We start from the raw sequence: 22,734 nt of genomic DNA, 5'->3' as shown, positions 1-22,734 counted from the left end.
GATGGCCTTTGAGTATCTCCAAAGACAGAAACTCCACAGGCTCTCTGGGCAACCTGTGACAGTGCTCAGTCACCTGTACAGTAAAAGAAAAAAAAAGAAAAAAAAAGAAGAAAAAAAAAACACTTTTTAGAGGGAACATTCTGTGTTTCAGTTTGTGTACATCACTTCTCGTCCAGCCATGGGACACCACTGAAAAGAAACTAGGTCTACCCTCTTTACAGCCTCTCAATGTATTTACAAACACTGGTGAGATTCCTTTCCCTCTACCCCCTGGATCCTTGTCATCTCTGGGCTGAATAGTCCCAACTCTCCCAACCTTTTCTCATAGAAGAGATGCCCAAGTCCCTTCAGCATTTTTGTGGCACTGTGATGGATTCTGCCTAGTAGCTCCATATTTTTCTTGTAATACTGAGACTAGAACTGGACACAGTTCTCCAGGTATAGCCTCACCATGGCTGAGTAGAGGTGAAGGATCACCTACCCCAGCCTGCTAGCAACACTTCCTGATGCAGCTCACAACATTAACCTTCTTTGCTCCAAGGGCACATTGCTGGCTCACATTCAGCTTGTGGTCCACCAGGATCTCCAAGTCCTTTTCTGCCAAACTGCTTTCCAGACAGGCGACCCCCAGCATGTATTTGTGCCTGAGGCTCTTCCTCCTCATGTGCAGGACTCTGCTCTCCCTCTTGTTGAATTTCTCGATCTTCTTGCCAGTCCATTTCTACAGCCTGTCAGGAGACCTCTGGCATTTCAGTCACTCTTCCCAGTTTTGTGTTGTCTGCAATCTTGCTGAGGGTGCACCCTGCTCTATCATCCAGATTATTAAAACAGACGTTGAATAGGATTGGACCCAGTACTGCCCCCTGGAGTACTCCACTGGTTACTGGCCTCCAGCTAAGCCTTGTGCTACTGATCACTGCCCTCTGGGCCTGGCTGTTCAGCTAGTTTTCAACCCCCTCACTGTGTGCTCATCCATCCCATACCTCATCAGCTTCTCTGTGACGATCTCACGGGAGACAGAATCAAAAACCTTACTGAAGTCCATGTAGACTATATCCATTGCTTTCCCCTTGTCTACCATGCCAGTCATTTCAACACAGAAGCTTATTAAGTTGGTCAAGCATCACTTCCTCTGGTGAATCCATGGTGACTACTCCTGATGACTCTTGTCCTTCATGCTTATGGAAATGTTTTCCAGAATTAGTTGTTCCACCACCTTCCCAGGGCTTGAGGTGAGGCTGACCAGCCTGTAGTTCCCTGGGTCCTGCTTTTTGTCCTTTCTGAAGGGCTTTTTCCTCAGAAATTTATAAAAACCGTGTCTTCCTGGTCATCTAGGAACATAGGAAAAACTTCTGAACAGATATTGTATTGACCTGATAACAAGGTCCATTGTCAGTCCCAGAAAAGGAGAGGTGATGAACCAGGTCTAGGGTCCACCCATGGAGTCCAGTCAGGAATAGCAGGGGTTGAAGAAGGAGGCAAGACTGTAACATGTGCCCAAGGTACTTCCTGAAGACAGGGCTGCAAACAGAACTCAAGGCAAGTTACCTACACTACCTACAAGGTAGGTCTAAGGTCCATGCAGAAAACAAGGCTGGAGGCATTACTTGAGACAGGTGTAATTACAATATGCTTCTGGCAGACTGAATGCCCAAGCCTACATTTAAAAGGAGCACCTGGAGCAAGGTGCAGAGTGTGTAGGTGGGGGCCCAAGGCTGTTCAGAGCAGTTAGGGCCCAGTGCAGGGCCCTGACAGAGCAGTCTGTAGCTCAAGTTAAGCTACGTCTGAAAATCTGAGACAAAGCCAGGCCATGCAATTAGTGTCATAAAGAAGGATGAATTTGTATAACACCATGACTTTAGCCACATTTTACTGATGAGCAAGAAGGAAGAAATTCACCTTGAAGAAGAAAAGCTTTCACTATTTCACATTCTGGAACTTCTCTTATGAATGTGATTGCTTGGAATGTGACATACAAGGGAAACAGCAAATTGCTGCCGAAATCTGGACAGATGATTTTTCTCAATATCAGCCAATCATGAAGATAAGGGTATTCATGTAACTTTGCTGGCAAACAAACTTAGTTGTAGCATAAGTGTTTAGTCAATATTCTAAACATTTGATAAAGTGCAGAGGGCAGCACTTTGAATTCATGGTTTCCCCCTAGTATCATGAATGGAAAAAAACTTCCTTTATTCTGGATGTTATAAATCACAATTATCTAATCTGCAAGTTGGAGGAAACAAAAAAAATGAAGTGATGCAGACTGGTAAGACAGAAGAACTGTCATGTGAAATTTAAAGGACACAAACATAATAAAGCAGCTGGTATTTAGTCTAGTCTGCCATTTGGGGTTGTCATGGTTTTATTGTGTAAGGAAATGGAATTTTCCCTAATTAGGTTTCTATGCTCTTTCTATGCATTAATTTTAGAGCAGCAGGTTGCAGAAATAAATCTGTCTCTCACTACCCTATGTCTTCATGAACATAGTTACTGAAAGCAGGCAGGACTGGTGGATAAGGAGACTTAGTCTATACTCGGACCCACCAATTTTTTTCATCAAAAGATGGACATTAAATGGTAGAGGCAACAGGAACAGATTCCTATGAATCAGTGCTACTCTTGACTTCCGGGGGGGGGGGGGGGGTTGTGATGTCTCAAATACATTCACCAGAGAGATAGGAGGAGATAAAACTGTAAAAGAGATAAAATGGTAAAGTTTCTATATTTTATGGGCAATTAGGAGTCTACAATGTTTCATCATGAAGAACACAAAATCAAAAAAGTAAGCATGCATCAAATGTTGTTGGTACCTCCTGATTATTAACTTTTAGTCTGACACTTTCTTGGGAACCCTGAAGCTGGTAACTAATATTCTTCTCAGTTAGATTCCCATTGAACCTCAATTTAATTTCTGTGCTCACTGCTTCCAACTTGGACCATAGATAATATTTTCACTTGTCCTCCAACTAGCCATTCTTTTTAGACAGGACAGACTTAAAATGCTCTTCGCGATGTCTTCACAGTGTCTTGGAAGATGATCAAAGGTCATTATCTTACCCCACTGTATGCATTCACAAAGCCTGTTAATTCATTATTGTAACCTGAAAGAATAGCAGCCAGAGTTTTCTTCTTCCAAAAAGATCTAACCTCCTTAGATCTTTATGTTGCTTTGTAGACTGTCTGAAGTTTTTCTTAGCTACATTTATAATGAAGAGAAGAATGCAGGAGAAGTATACAAATATTCAAAATCTTCAGATGAAACTTCAAAACTCCATGCATTTCAAAGTAAATGAAGCAGGAGTCTGAGTAAGTCCAAAAGTCACTAATATGATCCAAGATTCCCTCATTTATTGGCAAGATGACCTGGCTGTGTGAGATTGGCTGACAACATCAGAAGTTTAAATGTCTTTTCTTGTACCACCTTCAGAGGAACCCATAAGACTTCCTGGCACTCTCTGAAGTAGCCCTGGAATGCCTCCAAACCATCCAAAGTGAAAGATGCAGATGGATTTACAGCTTTATCCACCAAGGATGATGAAAGTGGAAGGTGCAAAAACACTTTCACCAACTTCAAGAACAAGAGAAAACATACATAAATGAATTTTCACTGGGGAAAAAGGAAAAAAAAAACAGAGTTTGATAATACAGACTGAATGGAAAGAGTCTTGTGAAACTCAGAGGGGAAAAAAAAAAGGAAGAAAAAAAAAAAAAACAAACACTGTGTTCAAAGCCTATAAAGCTGCAGGCCAGGATAAAGTGTCTGAAGATATACTCTAAGCAAGGACCAAAAAAGAACCTGAGCATTCTGCTGTGATTCCTCAGTTAATAATGATAAAAGCAATGCAAGTCAGAAGAATGAAAAAAAATGAATCATCATTAAAGAAATTGAACAAAAGAAACAACTAAGGAAGAAATTGTGCAGAATCTTTGAAAATGATTTCCCATGATTTCAACTGCAGCTTTCCAGAGCACCATGATCTCAAATTTTCCCATTTCATCAGCATTTTTCACTTTATAGTGTCACTAAATATAGTATCAGTGGATAAAATTCATTAAGGGCAATAAGCAGGTTAAACGAAAGAAAAACAGTTTTCTCTGTGGATGCCTGAGGCAAATATTTAGAACAAAATAAACAGACAATAAAAGCTGAGATCTTGCAGTTGATGTTACTATCCACAACTCTGCAAACAGTACAAATCAGAAGGTTGACTTACCTTTGCTATATTTCAAAACACTGGAAAATGATTTCACTTAAAAAAAATAAAATTTAAAAAAAAAAAAAACTTATTCTGTCAACTCCCCCCTCCCCCCCAAAAAAAAAAGTAGAAAAAGAGAGATCATTCCAGCGGGACCATTCAAAATACAGTAATGGCAGATGCACCACCTTTACAAATCAGCAACTTCAAGAGATTAAAGGAACTGGCCCATCATAAGATTGTTTAGGAACTAATCTCTCCTCTAGGTACAAGGGATGAACTGGATTTGATTGGACAAGACCTATGAACAAAAAAGCAAAAGTTTTCAATCTGTGTAACTGTATAGTACACCTAGCACTCTGGTGAAGACTTGTTCCAAGTTCAGATAGAGCTTTCCAAACTCAACCATTTCAAAATTATTTATGTAAAAAACACCTGGTGAACACATTAGGAAAAAGTGAACAGTTTTCTTCCTTATGAGAACTGAAGAGTAGATTTTAAAATACAGAAGATTTAACCTCTGGCCAGAGGAATGAGGGAAAATTTCATTTTTAAAAATTTGTGGTTTTTATTCACACAAAAAAAGTTACAAACAATAGCAAAATGGTTATTTATTTGCTCTATTTTTTCCTCTACAATGGTTACTGTCATTGATTGCTGTGTAGTGTGAAACAAGCATACATATTTACACAATACCTATTGCGCACACTGAAAATATGGATAATTAAGGACTTGAATAAATTTTTTGAAGTTTGGCTAGCAGAACTCAGCAGACACTAGAATACACTGACTTTGCCAAATTAAATATGGAGCAAGAACATACATAAATTATTCCCCTCTTCCCAGGACATATTCATTTAATTGATTGCACAGATTTTACACTTTAACTATTTTACCATTCACCTGCTCTACTTATATAAGTATTTAGAAATGAAGAGACAGATAAGTGATCTGTGAAAAACTCTCTACTTTTTCATTACTCTTCTAGCAACACGGTTTGAACAGCTTATTAGAAAAACATAAGAAGGTAACGGATTCCGACCTCAGCAGTCTCTAGTTTCATTACTTTCTGACATTCAGTACAGGTAATAACAGCAATGCTTTTGGCAAGAACTTATGTGCCCCCTATAGGTTTAATGTATTCTTACCACAGAAATTTGGTAATAATTGAAACAACCATTATGCATTTCTAAACAGAAAAATCAATATCAGAAAAAAAAAAAAAGAAAAAAAGTTAAAAAAATAAATTCTTCAGTAAGTATGTTTACATATGCACAAGGCAAATATTAAATTATTCTTAAAGACTTAAGCATCTTTCCCATCCAAATTGGTTTTTTTTTTTAAATATAATTCCTGCACAAAAGCCTGCACAAAAGAGATTGCCCCAAGTATTTCCTTTCCTGTGCAGTGTTCCCTCCCTGCCACTCTCTCCCTCTGTCCCATACATTTCCCAAGTACAACAGCGAAAAGTGCAGCATCTTGTTCTGAGTTTATCATAGAATATTATGCATATTTATAGAACTGTATAAATGATTTATAATAATGCTGTTACAATTACATTTGTATTTTAAAAGCTGGATCATAAATTTTACCTCCTTTAGCAGTAATGACATGCTGTTTTGGAAATACCATTAGCATCAATATACTATTTTATATATACAATTAGATCTCTGTAAGGTGGGTAAGACATGGGTGATAAATCTTGACTATTTAATGGTTTTCACATAAGTAACTGCAACTGAGGAACCAAAGGGTAAAAATCTACTCAACATTATGTTTGGTCTGTTAAAATAAGTAAATTCCAGTTAGCCCAATATCCCTTAATAATATGCATAATACTTTTTTAAAGGCCTGACTGCAGATCTGATTCCACACACTATTTTCTAATAGTATACCACAGGAAGTATGACAACTCTGAATAGAGACAAAGCATGCCTTTTTATTCCAAGGCTAATTCCAGGCTAATTCAGCCTTACCTGAGAGTTCGTAAATCCCAGAGTTTGATGCCATCGCCTACAGCCGTGGTCGCAAAAAGATTGTAAGCTTCAGGTTGCTGAGTGCTGAATGCTGACCCCTGAAATATTAAAATTATTTTCAAATAACTCTTCTTGTGATGCTAAATATTTAGTCCATTCAAGAATAAACAATATATAGTTTGTTAGACTGTGCGAGTATCGTGAGGGGCTCGACTGAGGAACCCACCCACCTGTGGAGGCGGGTGAGGAGGGGGGTAGAGCTGAATAGGACAACTCGGAAGAGCAAAGATCTAGGACCAGCTATCAGATGAACAGCATCTAAAGTCTAAATCTTAATCCTGGATTAATCCTAAGTGTGTGCAAGGGTGCTGGTCTACACCAGCAGCTGGAGTAGGGCTACAGGTCTCAGGAGTGAGAGGCACACTTACCCAGGTGCCAGCAGCTGGAGACAGCAGAGATCCAGGGCCAGCTACTGGACAGGCTCTGCCTAAGCAAATCTTCCCACTAATGGACTTTCATCCAAATCATCCAAAGAGGGAAATATGATGAGGCTGCCAGTGATGCCCATGTTTGTATGAGTGCTGAGTGTTGTTGTCTGTGTTGTCCTGTGTACATGTATATATGTGCCAACTGGGAACAGAAGTTCAGCCTCACTGCTGGTTGGACCCAGGGGAAGGGACCTATGGCAGTCTCAACTCCATTGGGTTACTGCATTCATCTACTTCTAACAATATTTTATCAGAACTTCAGAAGCATTATTTGGCTTTGTAAAGCTGGCAAGATTCAGTTTACACAAACTTCCTGGACCTATTCTATATTTTTTCTATTTTTCAGTTTTCAGTTGACCCTACAAAAAACTTCACTCCAAAAGCCTCTCCCTGTAATATGTACTAGTTTAACTTCACTTCACTTTCTTTGCAGTAGAAAACAATTGTTATGATCCTCAGTTATTAAGAAGGTCTTCAGAAAAAGGTTGAGGTTGCCACCACAAAAATCGTTTAAAAGCAGTAAGGCCTCAATACTTTCCCAGATCCTTAAAGGAAGTTTCAAATTGTACTTTCTATCTTCATTCAAGACTTTCTTATTACTAAGGGACAGCAAACCATACCAGGCATGAACATCGCCCAACAGCATGTCAAGAAAGTTTCATGTCATCAAAACAAACTAATTTTACACCTTCTCATAGACATGGGCAAAATATTAATTATACAAATGTGAAATGGCCCATGGCCATTCATTAGCAAATCATATATTCCAATGATTAATTAGAGGACTGTAGCTTTCACAGAATGAATGAGCAATTAAAATTTGTTCACATTAAAGCAGAAAATGAATATATAATACCAGCAGGGAATATTTTCAGCAAATTCTAGTTTAAAGTTACTTTTCTTGTTCCTCACATAGATGAAAATAACATTTAGAATCTGAAAAGAAGTAAAGAAGAAGACTTTACAAAGTCTAACTACATTATACAGCCAAAGTAGTCCAACATTTAACTATAAGCCATGCTTATCCCTGGCATAAGTGGGCACACTTTCCACTGACTTCAGTAGTAATTGCACTCATTCATACCAGGACCAGTTTTGGCTTCATACCTTTAAATAATTAAATCTGGTCTATCTTTAAACCTCTGATTTTTTAACATCCACATTGGCAAACCTTGACCTTTTTACTGGCTACAAACGTCTTTCTCCAGGGAACTAAATATAAACAGTTTGAACTCCTTCTTTCCTTTCCCCACCATTCACATTCTTGATTTGGCTGAATACATCACAGAAACCTCAAGGCCATTTCCCGCAATCAGTTCTCGACTGCCAGGAATCTTCTATTCCTTACGAAAACTGGCGTATGGGTGGAACGTGCTCCAGTACTTTGTCAAGAAATTTCCCCAAATGGCAAGACAAAGTGGGGCACTCAGAACTAAAAAGACTATAGGAGCTTTCACTTCCTAAACTAAAGATTACCACAGCCTGTTCTAACAGATGAAATAAACTACACTGTGCCACTGATTTTCTAACAAAGACAAAGCCTACACATTCTCACATTAGCTCTGTATATATATTCTGTAAAAAGAACAATTGCAAAAGAGAAAGACAATATTTGCCCAAAGGATGGTGTTCATTAAGTTACAGAGCACCCTTATTTTATGTGCTTTGGATATTATTCACCATCTCTTTCTTCAGTCAGCAGTCATCACAGTCTAATAAAAAACACTCCCTAGACAAGTGCATATTTACCTCCAGCAACACTCCTTTACTTTATGAAGCATGAACAGTAATACATGTGATCAAATATTAATATAAATCCTTTGTTCCGTCCTTGCCCTGACGTTTTGTCAGTAACACTTTTCCAATCTAAAGCCATACTTGTAGCTTCAAATTACAATTGCTACTGAATATTGCTATAAAAAGTATACTAGTTGGGATAGCAAGCTGAATGTTATTTATCCCTTCGTGTTTTTATAGTCTGTTAATTTATGAGAATCTATTCTAAAACACAAAGTAGTAGGATATGCTAACACACTGCAGTCCGTATTTGTTGCTTCCCCTAAAAGGACACAGTTCAATAGAATCCCTATCTAATTCACTGATTACATATAAATACCATGAATATCATCCAAACTGGCTGGCTGGCTTATGCTAAAGGCATCAATCAATAGCTGTCTCAGAAAGCACTCCACACCTTCCAGGCAAATGCATACCTTCAGACAGGTTTGTCACCACAGCTAGGAAAAAAAGTAGCTGACTGTTCAAATACTATATAATTTCTGAGTTTCCTATTACATTTTACACATATACATTTCCTAGTGAATAGACCAATGAATTTTGAAACAAAAGGCCCTGGAGAGAAAACCAAAAACCTTGCTATTTCTCTGAAAATGAATGTAACCTCTGTGCTCCCTGGTAGAACACAATACCCTCAAAATATTTGCCATTGGTGATAATGGACTCCTGTTCAAAAAGTATATTTTGCAGCAGTACAACTGTGTTGTTAACACTAAAGTTCTGAATCTGCATAGTCTGATCTCAAATTGACGCCCATTTTTGTATCTCAGTGGTTTCCAAACTGAGAAACAGGAACACAACTTTGATATTTCAGTCAATTTATTTTACTACATGACTTAAACATTAGTATGCAAAGCAAAACATTCACGGCTCCAACGGGAACCATGCAAAGTCAAGTAATAATTTGGTAATCATCAGTAATCAATTTTCTTTAGGTGATCTTATGGATCAAAACAAAATTAAGTTGTAAATCACTATTTGAAAAAAAAAAAGAAGTTAAGGCAATGCAAATACATTATTATCAGCTTAGGACGTTCACCTTGTCAGGATTGGTATAAGATCTCTAATGACTATTTGTCAAAATGTGGTGAAGTTACTACAGCCAGAATAGCAACATTTGCTCATTGCTCCAAATGGAGCTTAATGGCACCAGTAGGGTCTAGTAACAACCTGCGCTAAAAAAAAATGTCATAAGCAGTTTTGAGAGCAGGGTCAGGAAAACAGAACACCCCCCTCCTAGGTGGATGTTGTTTCCTCCGTGCTACACCACGATTTCTCTTGTTCCCTCTCTCTCTCTCTGAAGCCTGCCCTGTGTGCCATGACGTAAGTTAAGGGAAGAGTGAAGGTTCACTTCAGTGATAAGTGGATGATTTCCATCAGTATCCTCAGGCTGAGAAGAGCAGTGAACCTCCACCTGCCATTTCCTGAAGAAATGATCTGAAAACTAAGCTATTTCATGAATCTATAGCAATATCATCACCACATCTCCAAAGACTGTGTAATTAGCATAAACATCATTTCATTAGGAAATTCAGTAGCTGTACAGTCTTCTTGATTTCTATCCAGAAATTTTTAACCTGCTCCACTGTTTAAATCCAATCTGACAGAGAAATAAAAGTCTAGTGATAAATATATTTCCACAAGATGTGTAAATGAGTAATTAGCATACAAAAATTCAAACCAGAACAGCCATTAAGTGACTTTGTTTTGAAAACCATTAACCAGCCAACATGAGTCATTCAGAACAGGCATGCATTCAAATATTGTGTCTCTCTCAGTCAACTAGTAATAAGGACATGACAAGATGATAACATTGCAATTGGGGAAGAGTGTTAAGCGAACGCAGAACAAAAGTGCAAGTGGTGCAAAAGAAGGTCATAAAGAATGTAATACTCAAATTGGAGTTCTGGTGGGTTTGGAAGGTGATATTTATGACACAGGCTTAAAATCCTTTAGAAAAGATACTCGATTCATTTCATTACTGCTAGAAGAACCTGTATACAAAGACAGATGAGCTTTCTATCATCAACATATGGCATGTCCTTGAACAACTGAGGACAATTTGGTGCCAAGAGTCTTTGTTAAGGAAACAAGAATATGCTGAGATTTTTAATAAGCATTAATATGCTCAATTAAATCAAGATCATAGAACTTCAAAGCAAGCAGTATAAGGCCTAAAGTTCTGCAAGTAATTTAATTGTGTAAACTTTAATCATACCTCAAGCTGCAAGAGCTAGACATGTCTTTTGTGGTTTCCTCTCCCAGACTTCAGTACCTAAGTTGCACTATTTTGGATCCAGTCCTAAGGGTTCTGTATATAATCAAATCCTAAATAACTCTACTAATCTAAACTTGGTGACAACCGGGAAGTGGTTTGGCACAAACAGTACAAATATAAACAAAAACCTGCTAGTAAGCATGCTATGCAGAAAAACTTCTTCCTTACGTGAGTTTTAGTCTGTTATGATTTTGTACAGTTTACAGCTTTCTCTTCTAGTGTTTTTCTTCAACCAATATTTTAAATTTGGCACAGTCTCACAAGTATAGCTCTAAAATGACCTTTTTGTAAGCTTTGGAATATCCATGTTCCATTCAAGAGATGCTTGATACATTCTTGCCCTGGTTTCCTTTTTGTAATGTTGATGAAATAACACAAACTCACAACAAAAATACTGTTCTGTAGAATATAAGGAAAGACCTGAAGAAGACACTCCTATTCAATGGATAGAATAGAATTCTATTCTATATGACAGATGGATAGGTATAGTGAGTTTATGTATGTGTTAAGTTTATGTATGTGTGAGAATATATACACATACACAATATGTGTATATATATACACACACACACAACACATTACTTTCAACCACTGTTGCAATTTAAGGTTTTCAAATTAAACAAACAGCATGGTATTAAGACATCCAGCTATTCCTACAGTTAAAGAAAGATAAAGGAAAAAATAAGTACAGCAGTATACACGATGCTAGCATGCAAATACATTTTCACTGCATTCATTATTCTTCATCTCACTATAAACATGTAACAACTCAGGGTAGCTTCTTACCCAGCTTCTTACTAACACAGTTGTTTCTAAAGATTTACCAGCCAAGATTTCCTTCTTACACCTCTCTCTGCTCTGGCACTCAATAATGACTATTTGTTCCCCAGCATCCATGTAATTTTTATAATTTTCTTCAGCATTATACTATTGAATTTTTCATTTCTGAAGTAATCCTCTACATTAAAAGCAGAGTTTAAACTGACAAGACTTCATAACTGCTACTGCATTTAAAGATGTTTATTTTTCATACTGAAGGAGAAATCCCAACCTTCTGGGGGTGAGCTTTAGCGATACTGCTCTCTTCAATTCCTCCTCATGGCCATTACCTCCCCAAAGCTACTTTCTTCCAGTCCTTGCATCTGTTACCTCTGGACCCTTGCAAGACACTGAGGTTGAAGGACTTGAGAAGGAAAGATATATCAGGGCAGAAGGAGCTCTGGAAAGAACAGTAAAGTACATGGTTGTGGATGACCAGAACAGAAAAGAAAGAAAAGAAAAAACAGGTTTACACTAGGAAGAGCGAATTATGTACATGAGAAAGAGGAAAAAGGAAAGAGGCTGTAGGAGCTGGAAATGCGAAGACGTAGCTACATAAGTGGAGCTCCTGGAATGATATAGAGAGATACAGCATAGCTTCCACAGGTGAAATAGGCTTGGAGATGTAAGCTGGCCAAGTGATATATGATGAGAGGAGCAGGCTTCAGACCTAAGTTATTCCAGACCTGGGGCAGACTGTCAGGAAGCTTGAGCCAGCACAACCATCACAGCGGTTGTCAGTGTGAAATGGAGAACAATGACAAGACAAAAGACTAGTTGGAAGTCCCATCTTGTTGCTGCTACTGCTTCTTCTCCAGGAAGGATGAGCCAGTAGGAACGGGCAGAACCACCACCACACACACACCTCACCTAAAAAGAGAAGGGACAACTGCAGCAATTTCCTAGACTACAATAGGAAACGTTCCATGTACTTATTCTCTCTCTCTCCACACTGTATTAGCATGTACTCCAGGTTGATATGCAATATTACACAGAATGTTAGCAAGAACAGAGATTACTTTGCACAGTTCATGTTTCAGATAAGTGATCAGTTTTCATCAGCTGTGATAAAATTGGCAGCCTCTATCTCATGCAAGGGTATGGTCTGATTTTACAATAATTATAGTCAGGATGATTCAACACATTCCTAAAGCTAAAGACAAAGCTACTTAAAGCTGCAGCTAGGCTACAGCTTTCTTTATCTATGCTGTGGCAAGTAATGATTCAGTAGGGTAGTACATCATCTTCAGGATATCATTAATAAAGCAAGACCTTATTGTACTAATAACTGCCTCTGCAACACAGGATGTGCTACACACAATTAAACTTAAAGTAATTTCCTAATTCTTGAGGGAAAGATGACTTTTACATTAACTTTGATAGGCCAGACAGGGATATTTTCAAAATTAGACAGAAGAGTAAGGCCGTGGATTCTTAGATTTAGTTGACATTTAAATAGTTCAATGTTGTTTTGAACATTTGCCTATAACATTCTAAATTTCTGTTGTGTCACACACATAATCCAGGAGTATTTTTTACAGAAATACTGATTCAGCAGCAGGTTATATGCATGCACAAGTAATATGAGAATTTTATTTAATTTTCATTCCCATTTATCTTCTAAATATATTTCCATATTCAGAGTAATAAAATTCTAATGGGAAACAAGATTACAAGATTCACAGACATTGGTTAAAATGGGTCCCATCAAGTAAATATTAGCACTCCATCATCTTCTAAGAGATATACTTTATAACCATCAGCACAGCCGAATATTTTATGTTTATATATAATTATATATATATATAATCACACAGATATATAGATATAGATATTTGCAATTTTCTCCTAAATTGTTCAGAAAGAAGACTCTGCATATTGTTCTACCATACATCAAACAATATCTACAGTGAAAAACATATTCCAAGGGATAAAATAAGCTTAATCAAGTACCCTGAAGGCTGAGATAAATCTCATGCCTTGTCATTTCTTGCAAATAATCTCCAGAAATGACAAAAAGAACTATTTAAAGTAATTACACTGCAAGTTACATGTATTTGTTTACAGCTGCTGCTGTTCAAAACCAGCAATAACTGAATCTCATGCTGGTCATGTATGTTGCTAGAATCCCCCATATATGCAACAGATAACTTGCAGACAGGTTTCTCCCACATTTAATTGAATCAGATCTTCATTAGTATTTTATAAAGACCTTCTAAATATATTTTATCTTTATTATTATTATTTATTAAAAACAAACTCCTGATCTCCCCCACTTAATGCTGTTCAGGTTGCATCCAAAAGTAATGTTGGAACATGGGAACTCACTTGTTTTTGCATGAAGTCAAAACAGAAAATGCACTTCAAGAATATACATAATGCATTGCAATCAATAGTGAGCATGAAACCTACAGGAAAGCCTCCATAAATTTTATGGTGTGGGCATTGGTTCCTTAAAACCAAATATTTCATTCCACAGATTTGCTTCTACTTCACCACCCCTCCCCAGTAGCTAAGGTAGTCACATCCTTAGACTCCAATGTATTTTGCACTTTAAACAGGATATAGAATTACAAAAATAGGCAGAATACTATGTGTATGCTATAAAGTATTTCAGCATATTCTCTTAATGCAAATGTTCCAAGCTATATTTACTCTAACAGTTTAAGTTGTACTAATGTAACAAAAGAGCTGATGATATAATTTTCCTACAGACCTATCTAAGGTATTAATTTTATATAACTGAAAAAATAATTGAGAACCTTGATCTATAATTTTCCCCCAAATGGTCAATTTTCTTTGCTATACCACGTCTCTAGGTTTTCTCTCAAGTGAATACTTGTCCACAGCTTTAAAGTTTTTCTTGATTAAATAACCTGAAGCCACTCAGCTGACCAAGCAAAAAGAAAAGCCAAAACTTTAAGCCTGTATGTGTAACAAATAGTACTGAAATAGTTAGCACAATTTTAAGTGTTTTACCAGATCACATCTCTCAGGAAAACCCACAAAGTTATACAAAAGTAGTAATAAGGAACTGTTTTAAACCCACAGAAGCAAGGGGTTTCCAAATGGGAATGAAGAGCCATACTCAACCAAACCTAACACAGTAGGCATTCCAGCAGGAATGTACAGGAATATAAGATTTCCAAACATTCAAATCAAATTTCAAATGTAAAGAAAGAAAAAGGAAAAAAAGCCCAAAGATGAGTGTTTTAAAGCCATCCACTCCGTTGTAATACTGAGCAATTTTTCTTTCAGTTTCTGAATGAAACAGATGACTTTGGATTCAACTTTATAGAATGGTTACATAAGACGTATAAGATGACAAACCTAAATTCTCCCATGAGATTCAACAAATTAGCAAGAGGAACCTATCATTTATTTACATAGAGACTAAGTTGTACATTCTGTACATTTTGTAATTTTGTTTCAAGTACTAAAAAAATAAACAAGAAAACTCTGATTGAGGAATGGCAAATCCAAGCCAATATCTGAAAAATATGGTTCACTTCAGTTCCCAGCACCTTGTACTGGTTTACCTTCTGATGACATTACCTAAGGGCTACGAATTCATGATTTCTCCCTGATGATTTTTACCTGTAAACCTTCAGGATGCAACAGTGTATTTCCATCATGCCATACCTGGGCATGATATATTAACTCAACATCAAAGTGACTGAAAACCAGGCTGAAAGGAGAGAAACTGTTCAAGATCATCTACTCCTCAAGTATGTAAGCCCACACTACAAATTATTATAGCATTATGATATTGCTATTTTCTCACAGGACTTGATTTCAATCTCTTGCTAAGCCTACAGGACTGACTTTTATTTCAAGCGTTAGATTCAAGTAACATGGAAAGAAACTATGGCACAGTTTATGGACCCTTTTTCAAGGGACATAAATGATCAAGTATACAACTAAAATCAAAACATTTATTCAAAATGTAAAAAAAATTGCCCAGGTTTCCATCACAGTAGAAGAAATTTCACATAATATGTCAACACGTGCAGATTGTTTTCTTTCTAAAAGCCCTGTTCTAAATAAATAAATAAATAGATATATAGATAGATAAATAAATAAATAAACCATTGCTTGGCTTAAGGCTGTTTTATGGCTACTTTACACAACAAACTCTGAAATGGAAGAAAATAATTTTCATGGCAGAAAAAGCAAGACTGACAGCTTCCTTATAAGAACAATAAACTTAGATAATAGAGTGATTAAAATCCATACTCCTATCACGTCCAATTTATTCCTTTCTCACATAATCTTTTGGGTCAAGAAACTGCACAAGGCCCTTTATCTCACCTTCTTGTTCAGTTTGCACATTCAAGAAGCTTATAGCTACCTCTACTTGTAAGAAACCGTGTTTATACACAGTGCAGTTATAAGCACTGCAGGAGAACAACTTTGGGCAATAGGAATTTACTCTGAAAATAGCCTTTTGCTGTTATAAAGAAGTTTGGTTGTTGGGGTGTTTTTTGATTGATTTGTTTTTGTTGCTGTTGCTTTTTGTTTTGTTTGATTGGTTGTTGTTTGGTTTTTTTTCTTTTAATTGTAATAACAATGATGATATCGGTAAATACACAAATGATCAACCTCTTGTTCCCATGTCAGGAGCAGAATGTTGGAGGAATATGTAGCCACTATTGTAAGAAATACACTCAGAACACTATATAAAAATTTTGGCCCTTTGTAAAAAGAACACAATAGGAGGCTAGAATAGGTTATAAGACTCATTAGAATTTTACAACTCCCTTTATTTTCCCATGCAAGAACTGAGTGTTAAATTGGTTTCCTCTTTGTCATGAAATATTTTGAGATATCAAAATCCAGTATGAATGTTAAATAACATCTACATTAATACTTCAACAAATCAGTGTGGAAAAGCCTTCTATTTTCTAAACAGCATGTTAAAAATGCAGGTCAAAAATATGGAAAGTGTTAACAGCTATAAAAATGACTAGCAGATTACAAACATTTTAAATATTTACAATTAATGGTTCCTACTGAACTGCAGTATTACAGTCTGGCCCAATGTCCTGGTTTCAGTTAGGATAGAGTTAATTTTCTTCCTAGTAGCTGGTAGGGTGCTATGTTTTGGATTAGGATGAGAAGAGCGCTGATAACATGCTGATGTTTTAATTGTTGCAGAGCAGTGCTAACACCAAGCCAAGGACTTTCCAGCTTCTCGCTCTGTCCTGCCAGCGAGCAGGCTAGGGGCGCAGCAGGAGCTGGGAGGGGACAGACCCAGGACAGCTGACCCAAACTGGCCAAAGGGGTATTCCATACCATCTGACATCATGCTAAACAATATATAGGGGTGGCTAGCCGGGGTGGGGGGCCGGCTGCTCGGGGATAGGCTGGGCATTGGTCAACGGGTGGTGAGCAATTGCATTGTGCATCACTTGTTTCGTACACATTATTATTATTAATACTATTATCATTATTATTATTGTTATTATTATTTTCCTGTCTTAATAAACTGTCTTTATCTCAACTCACAGGCTTCACTTTCCTGTTTCTCTCCCCCATCCCAGAGAGGGAGGGGGGAGGGTGAACGAACGGGTGTGTGGTGTTTAGCTGCCAGCCGGGCTAAACCACAACAGTCCTTTTGGCACCCAAGGTGGGGCTCGAAGGGTTGAGATATCGACAGATTTGACCAGAGTGTGTTAAACTAAAATTGGTATAAGTATTGGACCTGCTTAATAGTTGCTAGTCACAATGTTGATTGCCTTAATCTCAAGTCTGCTGTGCCTGTTTTCCAAATTGAGTTTTATAGCACGTTACTTTCTGTACGTGCTCCCTGTCGTGCTGTTTATCTTTTCTGGGCCCTGGTTTAAGATTGTTATGGTACTGTGCGGTGTAACAGTGGTTTATGAAATGATGAGATTGCTGGTCATGACTCTAACCTGGTATTTGTACTCAGCACTGTCGTCAACTCTATACTTTGGAAACCATATCTCAGAAACTATTAGCAATTACACCTATTGCCTTTTTTCGTCAGGGAGTCCAATATACTTGGAATCGGCTGCCCCAGGGGTGGAAACACAGCCCTACCATTTGCCATGGACTGATCCAGTCTGCGCTGGAGCAGGGGGAAGCTCCTGAACACCTGCAGTACATCAATGACATCATTGTGTGGGGTGACACTGCAGAGGAAGTTTTCAAGAAAGGGAAGAAAATAGTCCAAATCCTTCTGAAGGCCAGTGTTGCCATAAAACAAAATAAAGTTAAAAGGACCTGCACGAGAGATCCAGTTTTTAGGAATAAAATGGCAAGATGGATGTCGTCAAGTCCCAATGGATGTGATCAACAAAATAACAGCTATGCCTACACCAACTAGCAAAAAAGAAACACAAACTTTCCTAGGTGTCGTGGGGTTTTGGAGAATGCACATTGCAAATTACAGTCTGATTGTAAACCCGCTCTACCAAGTAACCCGTAAGAAGAGTGATTTCAAATGGGGCCCTGAGCAACGACAAGCCTTTGAACAAATTAAGCAGGAAATAGTTCATGCAGTAGCCCTCGGGCCAGTCCGAACAGGACCAGATGTAAGGAATGTGCTCTACACCGCAGCCGGGGAGAATGGTCCCACCTGGAGCCTCTGGCAGAAAGAACCTGGGGAAAATCGAGGTCGACCCCTGGGGTTTTGGAGTCGGGGATACAGAGGATCTGAGGCCCGCTATACTCCAACCGAAAAGGAGATATTGGCAGCATATGAAGGAGTTCCATCTGCTTCGGAAGTGGTCGGTACTGAAGCACAGCTCCTCCTGGCACCCTGACTGCTGGTACTAGGCTGGATGTTCAAAGGAAGAGTCCCCTCTACACATCATGCAACTGATGCTACATGGAGCAAGTGGGTTGCACTGATTACTCAGCGGGCTCGAATAGGAAACCCCAGTCGCCCAGGAATCTTGGAGGTGATTATGGACTGGCCAGAAGGCAAATACTTTGGGATATCATCAGAGGAGGAGGTGGTCCGTGCTGAAGAAGCCCCACTGTACAACAAGCTACCAAAAAATGAGAAGAAATATGCCTTGTTCACTGATGGGTCCTGTCGTATTGTGGGAAAGCATCGGAGATGGAAAGCTGCTGTATGGAGTCCTACACGACGAGTTGCAGAAGCTGCTGAGGGAGAAGGTGAATCGAGTCAGTTTGCAGAAGTGAAAGCCATTCAGCTGGCTTTAGATATTGCTGAACGAGAAAAGTGGCCAGTTCTCTATCTCTATAGTGATTCATGGATGGTAGCAAATGCCATGTGGGGGTGGTTACAGCAATGGAAGCAGAACAATTGGCAGCGCAGGGGCAAACCCATCTGGGCTGCTGCATTGTGGCAAGATATTGCTGCCCGGGTAGAGAACCTGGTTGTAAAGGTACGCCATGTAGATGCTCATGTGCCCAAGAATCGGGCTACTGAAGAACATCAAAACAACCAGCAGGTGGATCAGGCGGCTAAGATTGAAGTGGCTCAGGTGGACCTGGACTGGCAACATAAAGGTGAATTATTTGTAGCCTGATGGGCCCATGACACCTCAGGCCATCAAGGTAGAGATGCAACATACAGATGGGCTCGTGATCGAGGGGTGGACCTGACCATGGACACTATAGCACAGGTTATTCGTGATTGTGAAACGTGCTGCAATCAAGCAAGCCAAATGGTCAAAGCCTCTTTGGTATGGAGAACGATGGCTGAAATATAAATATGGAGAGGCCTGGCAGATTGATTACATCACACTCCCTCAAACCTGCAGCGGCAAGCGCCACGTACTTACAATGGTGGAAGCAACCACCGGATGGCTGGAAACATATCCTGTGCCCCATGCCACCACCCGGAACACTATCCTGGGCCTTGAAAAGCAAGTCCTATGGAGACATGGCACCCCAGAAAGAATTGAGTCAGACAATGGGACTCATTTCCAAAACAACCTTATAGACACTTGGGCCAAAGAACATGGTATTGAGTGGTTGTATCACATCCCCTATCATGCACCAGCCTGTGGGAAAGTTGAACGATATAATGGACTGTTAAAGACTACACTGAAAGCAATGGGTGTTGGGACATTCAAAAATTGGGATACACATTTGGCAAAGGCCACCTGGTTAGTCAATACTAGGGGATCTGCCAACCGAGCTGGACCTGCCCAATCAAACCTGTTACGCACTGTAGAAGGGGATAAAGTTCCTGTAGTGCATGTAAGAAACATGCTGGGTAAAACAGTCTGGGCTACTCCTGACTCAAGAAAAGGCAAACCCATTCGTGGGATTGCTTTTGCTCAGGGACCTGGATGCACTTGGTGGGTAATGCAAAAGAATGGGGAGGTCCGGTGTGTACCTCAAGGGGATTTGATACTGGGTGAGAATAGCCCATGAGTTGAATTGTAGTATGTTAATTATTATATAATACTGTATGTCATCACTACCATGATTGCTATATATCATGGATGAAAATGGTGATTAATTAGAAGGTATTGGAAAGAGTGTAACCTGAGCATGACATAAATGGTATGGAATAAGGGGTGGATATCTGTCCTGGTTTCAGTTAGGATAGAGTTAATTTTCCTCCTCGTAGCTGGTAGGGTGCTATGTTTTGGATTAGGATGAGAAGAGCGCTGATAACATGCTGATGTTTTAATTGTTGCAGAGCAGTGCTAACACCAAGCCAAGGACTTTTCAGCTTCTCGCTCTGTCCTGCCAGCGAGCAGGCTAGGGGTGCAGCAGGAGCTGGGAGGGGACAGACCCAGGACAGCTGACCCAAACTGGCCAAAGGGGTATTCCATACCATCTGACGTCATGCTAAACAATATATAGGGGTGGCTGGCCGGGGTGGGGGGCCGGCTGCTCGGGGATAGGCTGGGCATCAGTCAGCAGGTGGTGAACAATTGCATTGTGCATCACTTGTTTCGTACACATTATTATTATTAATACTATTATCATTATTATTATTATTGTTATTATTATATTCCTGTCTTAATAAACTGTCTTTATCTCAACTCACAGGCTTTACTTTCCCGTTTCTCTCCCCCATCCCAGAGAGGGAGGGGGGAGGGTGAACGAACGGGTGTGTGGTGTTTAGCTGCCAGCCGGGCTAAACCACAACACCCAAGTAAGGCAAAGGGTAAGTAAGATACACTGCCCTGCTAGCAGGATTGTTCAGTCATTCCTACTGCTGCCTGCTTTCCACAAGAGAATGAATGAGATCTTGTCTGCAGACATGCCTTTATCACACAGAATTAGGTCCTTGTAGTACTATCAATATGCAGTAATATATAAACCTTGTTTTGGCAGATCTGATGGACTGATCTAGTATGAACTTCTGGAATCACTGCTTTGCTTCGGCCTTCATTGAGGTCAAAAACTTCCAAAGCTCGGTTGCTGCCAGCTGTAAGCACAATATCTGCAAAGTTTTGTGTGTTAAAGTTAAACTGATCTTAAGGAATAAAAGCATATAGAGAGAGACCAAATACATATATATATATATATATAGTAACAGATAAATTTTCTGTTTTATTTAGTGCTCTACATGCAAAAATCAAAAATCTTTGTCCTAAAAAAAATTATATCAAAGGCTTAACTTCAATATCACAAAAAATGTGGTATTTCTACACTAATAGAAAAAGAGTAGTAAAAAAAAAAATCAAATGCTAATTACTCTAACTTAAATTCTTTCCACGTCATTAAATCCAAAGTGTTTTGTTTTGTTTTTTAATGAAAATAAAAATTTGTTAAAAAGGATACAAGAGTAGAAATCATTTACTGCTGAAAGGCTGGTAATCTCCATTGTTGAAGCCATGGGAAATTTCTGGATCAATTTGCAAAAAATTCTCTGTTTGTATCTGAAAAAAATATCAAATGAATGCTAGTGTTAATGAAATAAGTTATGATATGTGTCCACCAGTAAAATCCCATTGGAATAACAAAACAAACCAAAATGCTTAATTTTATTATTAAAATTAAAGCCACAGATCTTTTTACTTGTTGCTGAATTCTATTAAATTTGGTAACAAAACTTTTTCAGATGAAAAGAAACATGACATCCATACATGTAAGACAGATCTTCGATCAATATGAAACGCCAGGCAGAGTCAACACATCACAAGAAATCAAATTTTCCATATTGTATTCTAAATGCAGACACTTCTACGCATTAAAATAATTCTAATGAAACTGTAAGTACTATACTTCCATTTTAGTGTATCTATCTAATAAAAATGTCCATGGATGGCACACTTACAGGAATAATTACTGCTTCTTTCCACCAGCACAAAGTTTGGAAAACTATGATCGTTTGGCAAAAGCAATATGTTTACTAGCAGGATCCAGTCATTAAAAAAAATGATTAATACTTTTGCCATTCTCAGATGACAGTCTGCTGAGCTTTTCCAGGTAGACATCAGAGCTACTTCAGCAACAATGGTAAGACATAAGCTAAACCACAGTGGTCTACAACTTAATCCAAGATTTTTTTTGTGGTTTACAGAGGCATTTTATCCAATTAAGCTACAAAAATAAGCTGCTCTAGACCTAGGGATAACTGATTTATTGCCATTTTGGAGTAAAGATAACCAAGCTAACTTTAGACACCTGACTGGCATAACAGGAACAGTCTAATGAAGGCAGTACGAAGCTTCCTCTGGGTTAATTTACCATCCTGGAAAAAACTTACTGAAACAGTTAAATTACTCCTAAATGCAAGATCAATTGTTTTGAGTTAGCTGAAGCATCTCTCTTTTACAGTGCAGTCTACTAAATAGATAGCCCACATCATTGGGTGTTTCCCAGATATCATTTCACCTAGAAAGTAAATCTTCAACCAATTCGGTAAATACACGGAAATACAAGTTAGGTCAAAAATGAACGAAAGTAACATGAGTAACATGAGAAAAAAATAGAACAAGAGCACCCATTAGCAGAAAAAATAAATATATATATTATATTTAAGATCTTATATTTTTTCTATGCAATTCATTTGACGCATTTAGCATACACACTCAATTCAAAGCGCAAGTCAACTGAAATTAAGCCAGACATTGTGGACACACTGAGTTGGACACTGTACATTAGTTCTTGCCTCTTAGAGTTTAATAGCACCTCCATAAGCTAAGAATTAAGATCCAACACAGAAGGTAAGTAACCAGCTTGTGGAAGAAAGGTATTACATAATTCAGACAATA

General features: G+C 38.4%; 1 protein-coding gene across 1 annotated transcript in view; it reads right to left on the bottom strand.

The window, feature by feature from the left end:
* The window catches only part of WDR27 (WD repeat domain 27), a 133,594-nt gene that overhangs the window by 74,917 nt on the left and 35,943 nt on the right, over positions 1 to 22,734 (bottom strand). Inside the window, exons 19-21 of the mRNA XM_080587269.1 lie at positions 21,299 to 21,396; positions 20,836 to 20,957; positions 6,176 to 6,273 (exon numbers count right to left, since the gene is read on the bottom strand). Of these exons, the coding sequence (XP_080443395.1) occupies positions 6,176 to 6,273; positions 20,836 to 20,957; positions 21,299 to 21,396 (318 nt within the window). The remainder of the gene's footprint in view (positions 1 to 6,175; positions 6,274 to 20,835; positions 20,958 to 21,298; positions 21,397 to 22,734) is intronic.

The sequence above is a fragment of the Anser brachyrhynchus genome, assembly GCF_964034855.1.
Source record: "Anser brachyrhynchus genome assembly, chromosome: 3".
NCBI classification, from domain to species: Eukaryota; Metazoa; Chordata; class Aves; order Anseriformes; family Anatidae; genus Anser; species Anser brachyrhynchus.
The sequence above is the reverse complement of the archived record's forward strand: the minus strand, read 5'-3'. Positions and strand labels throughout refer to the sequence as shown.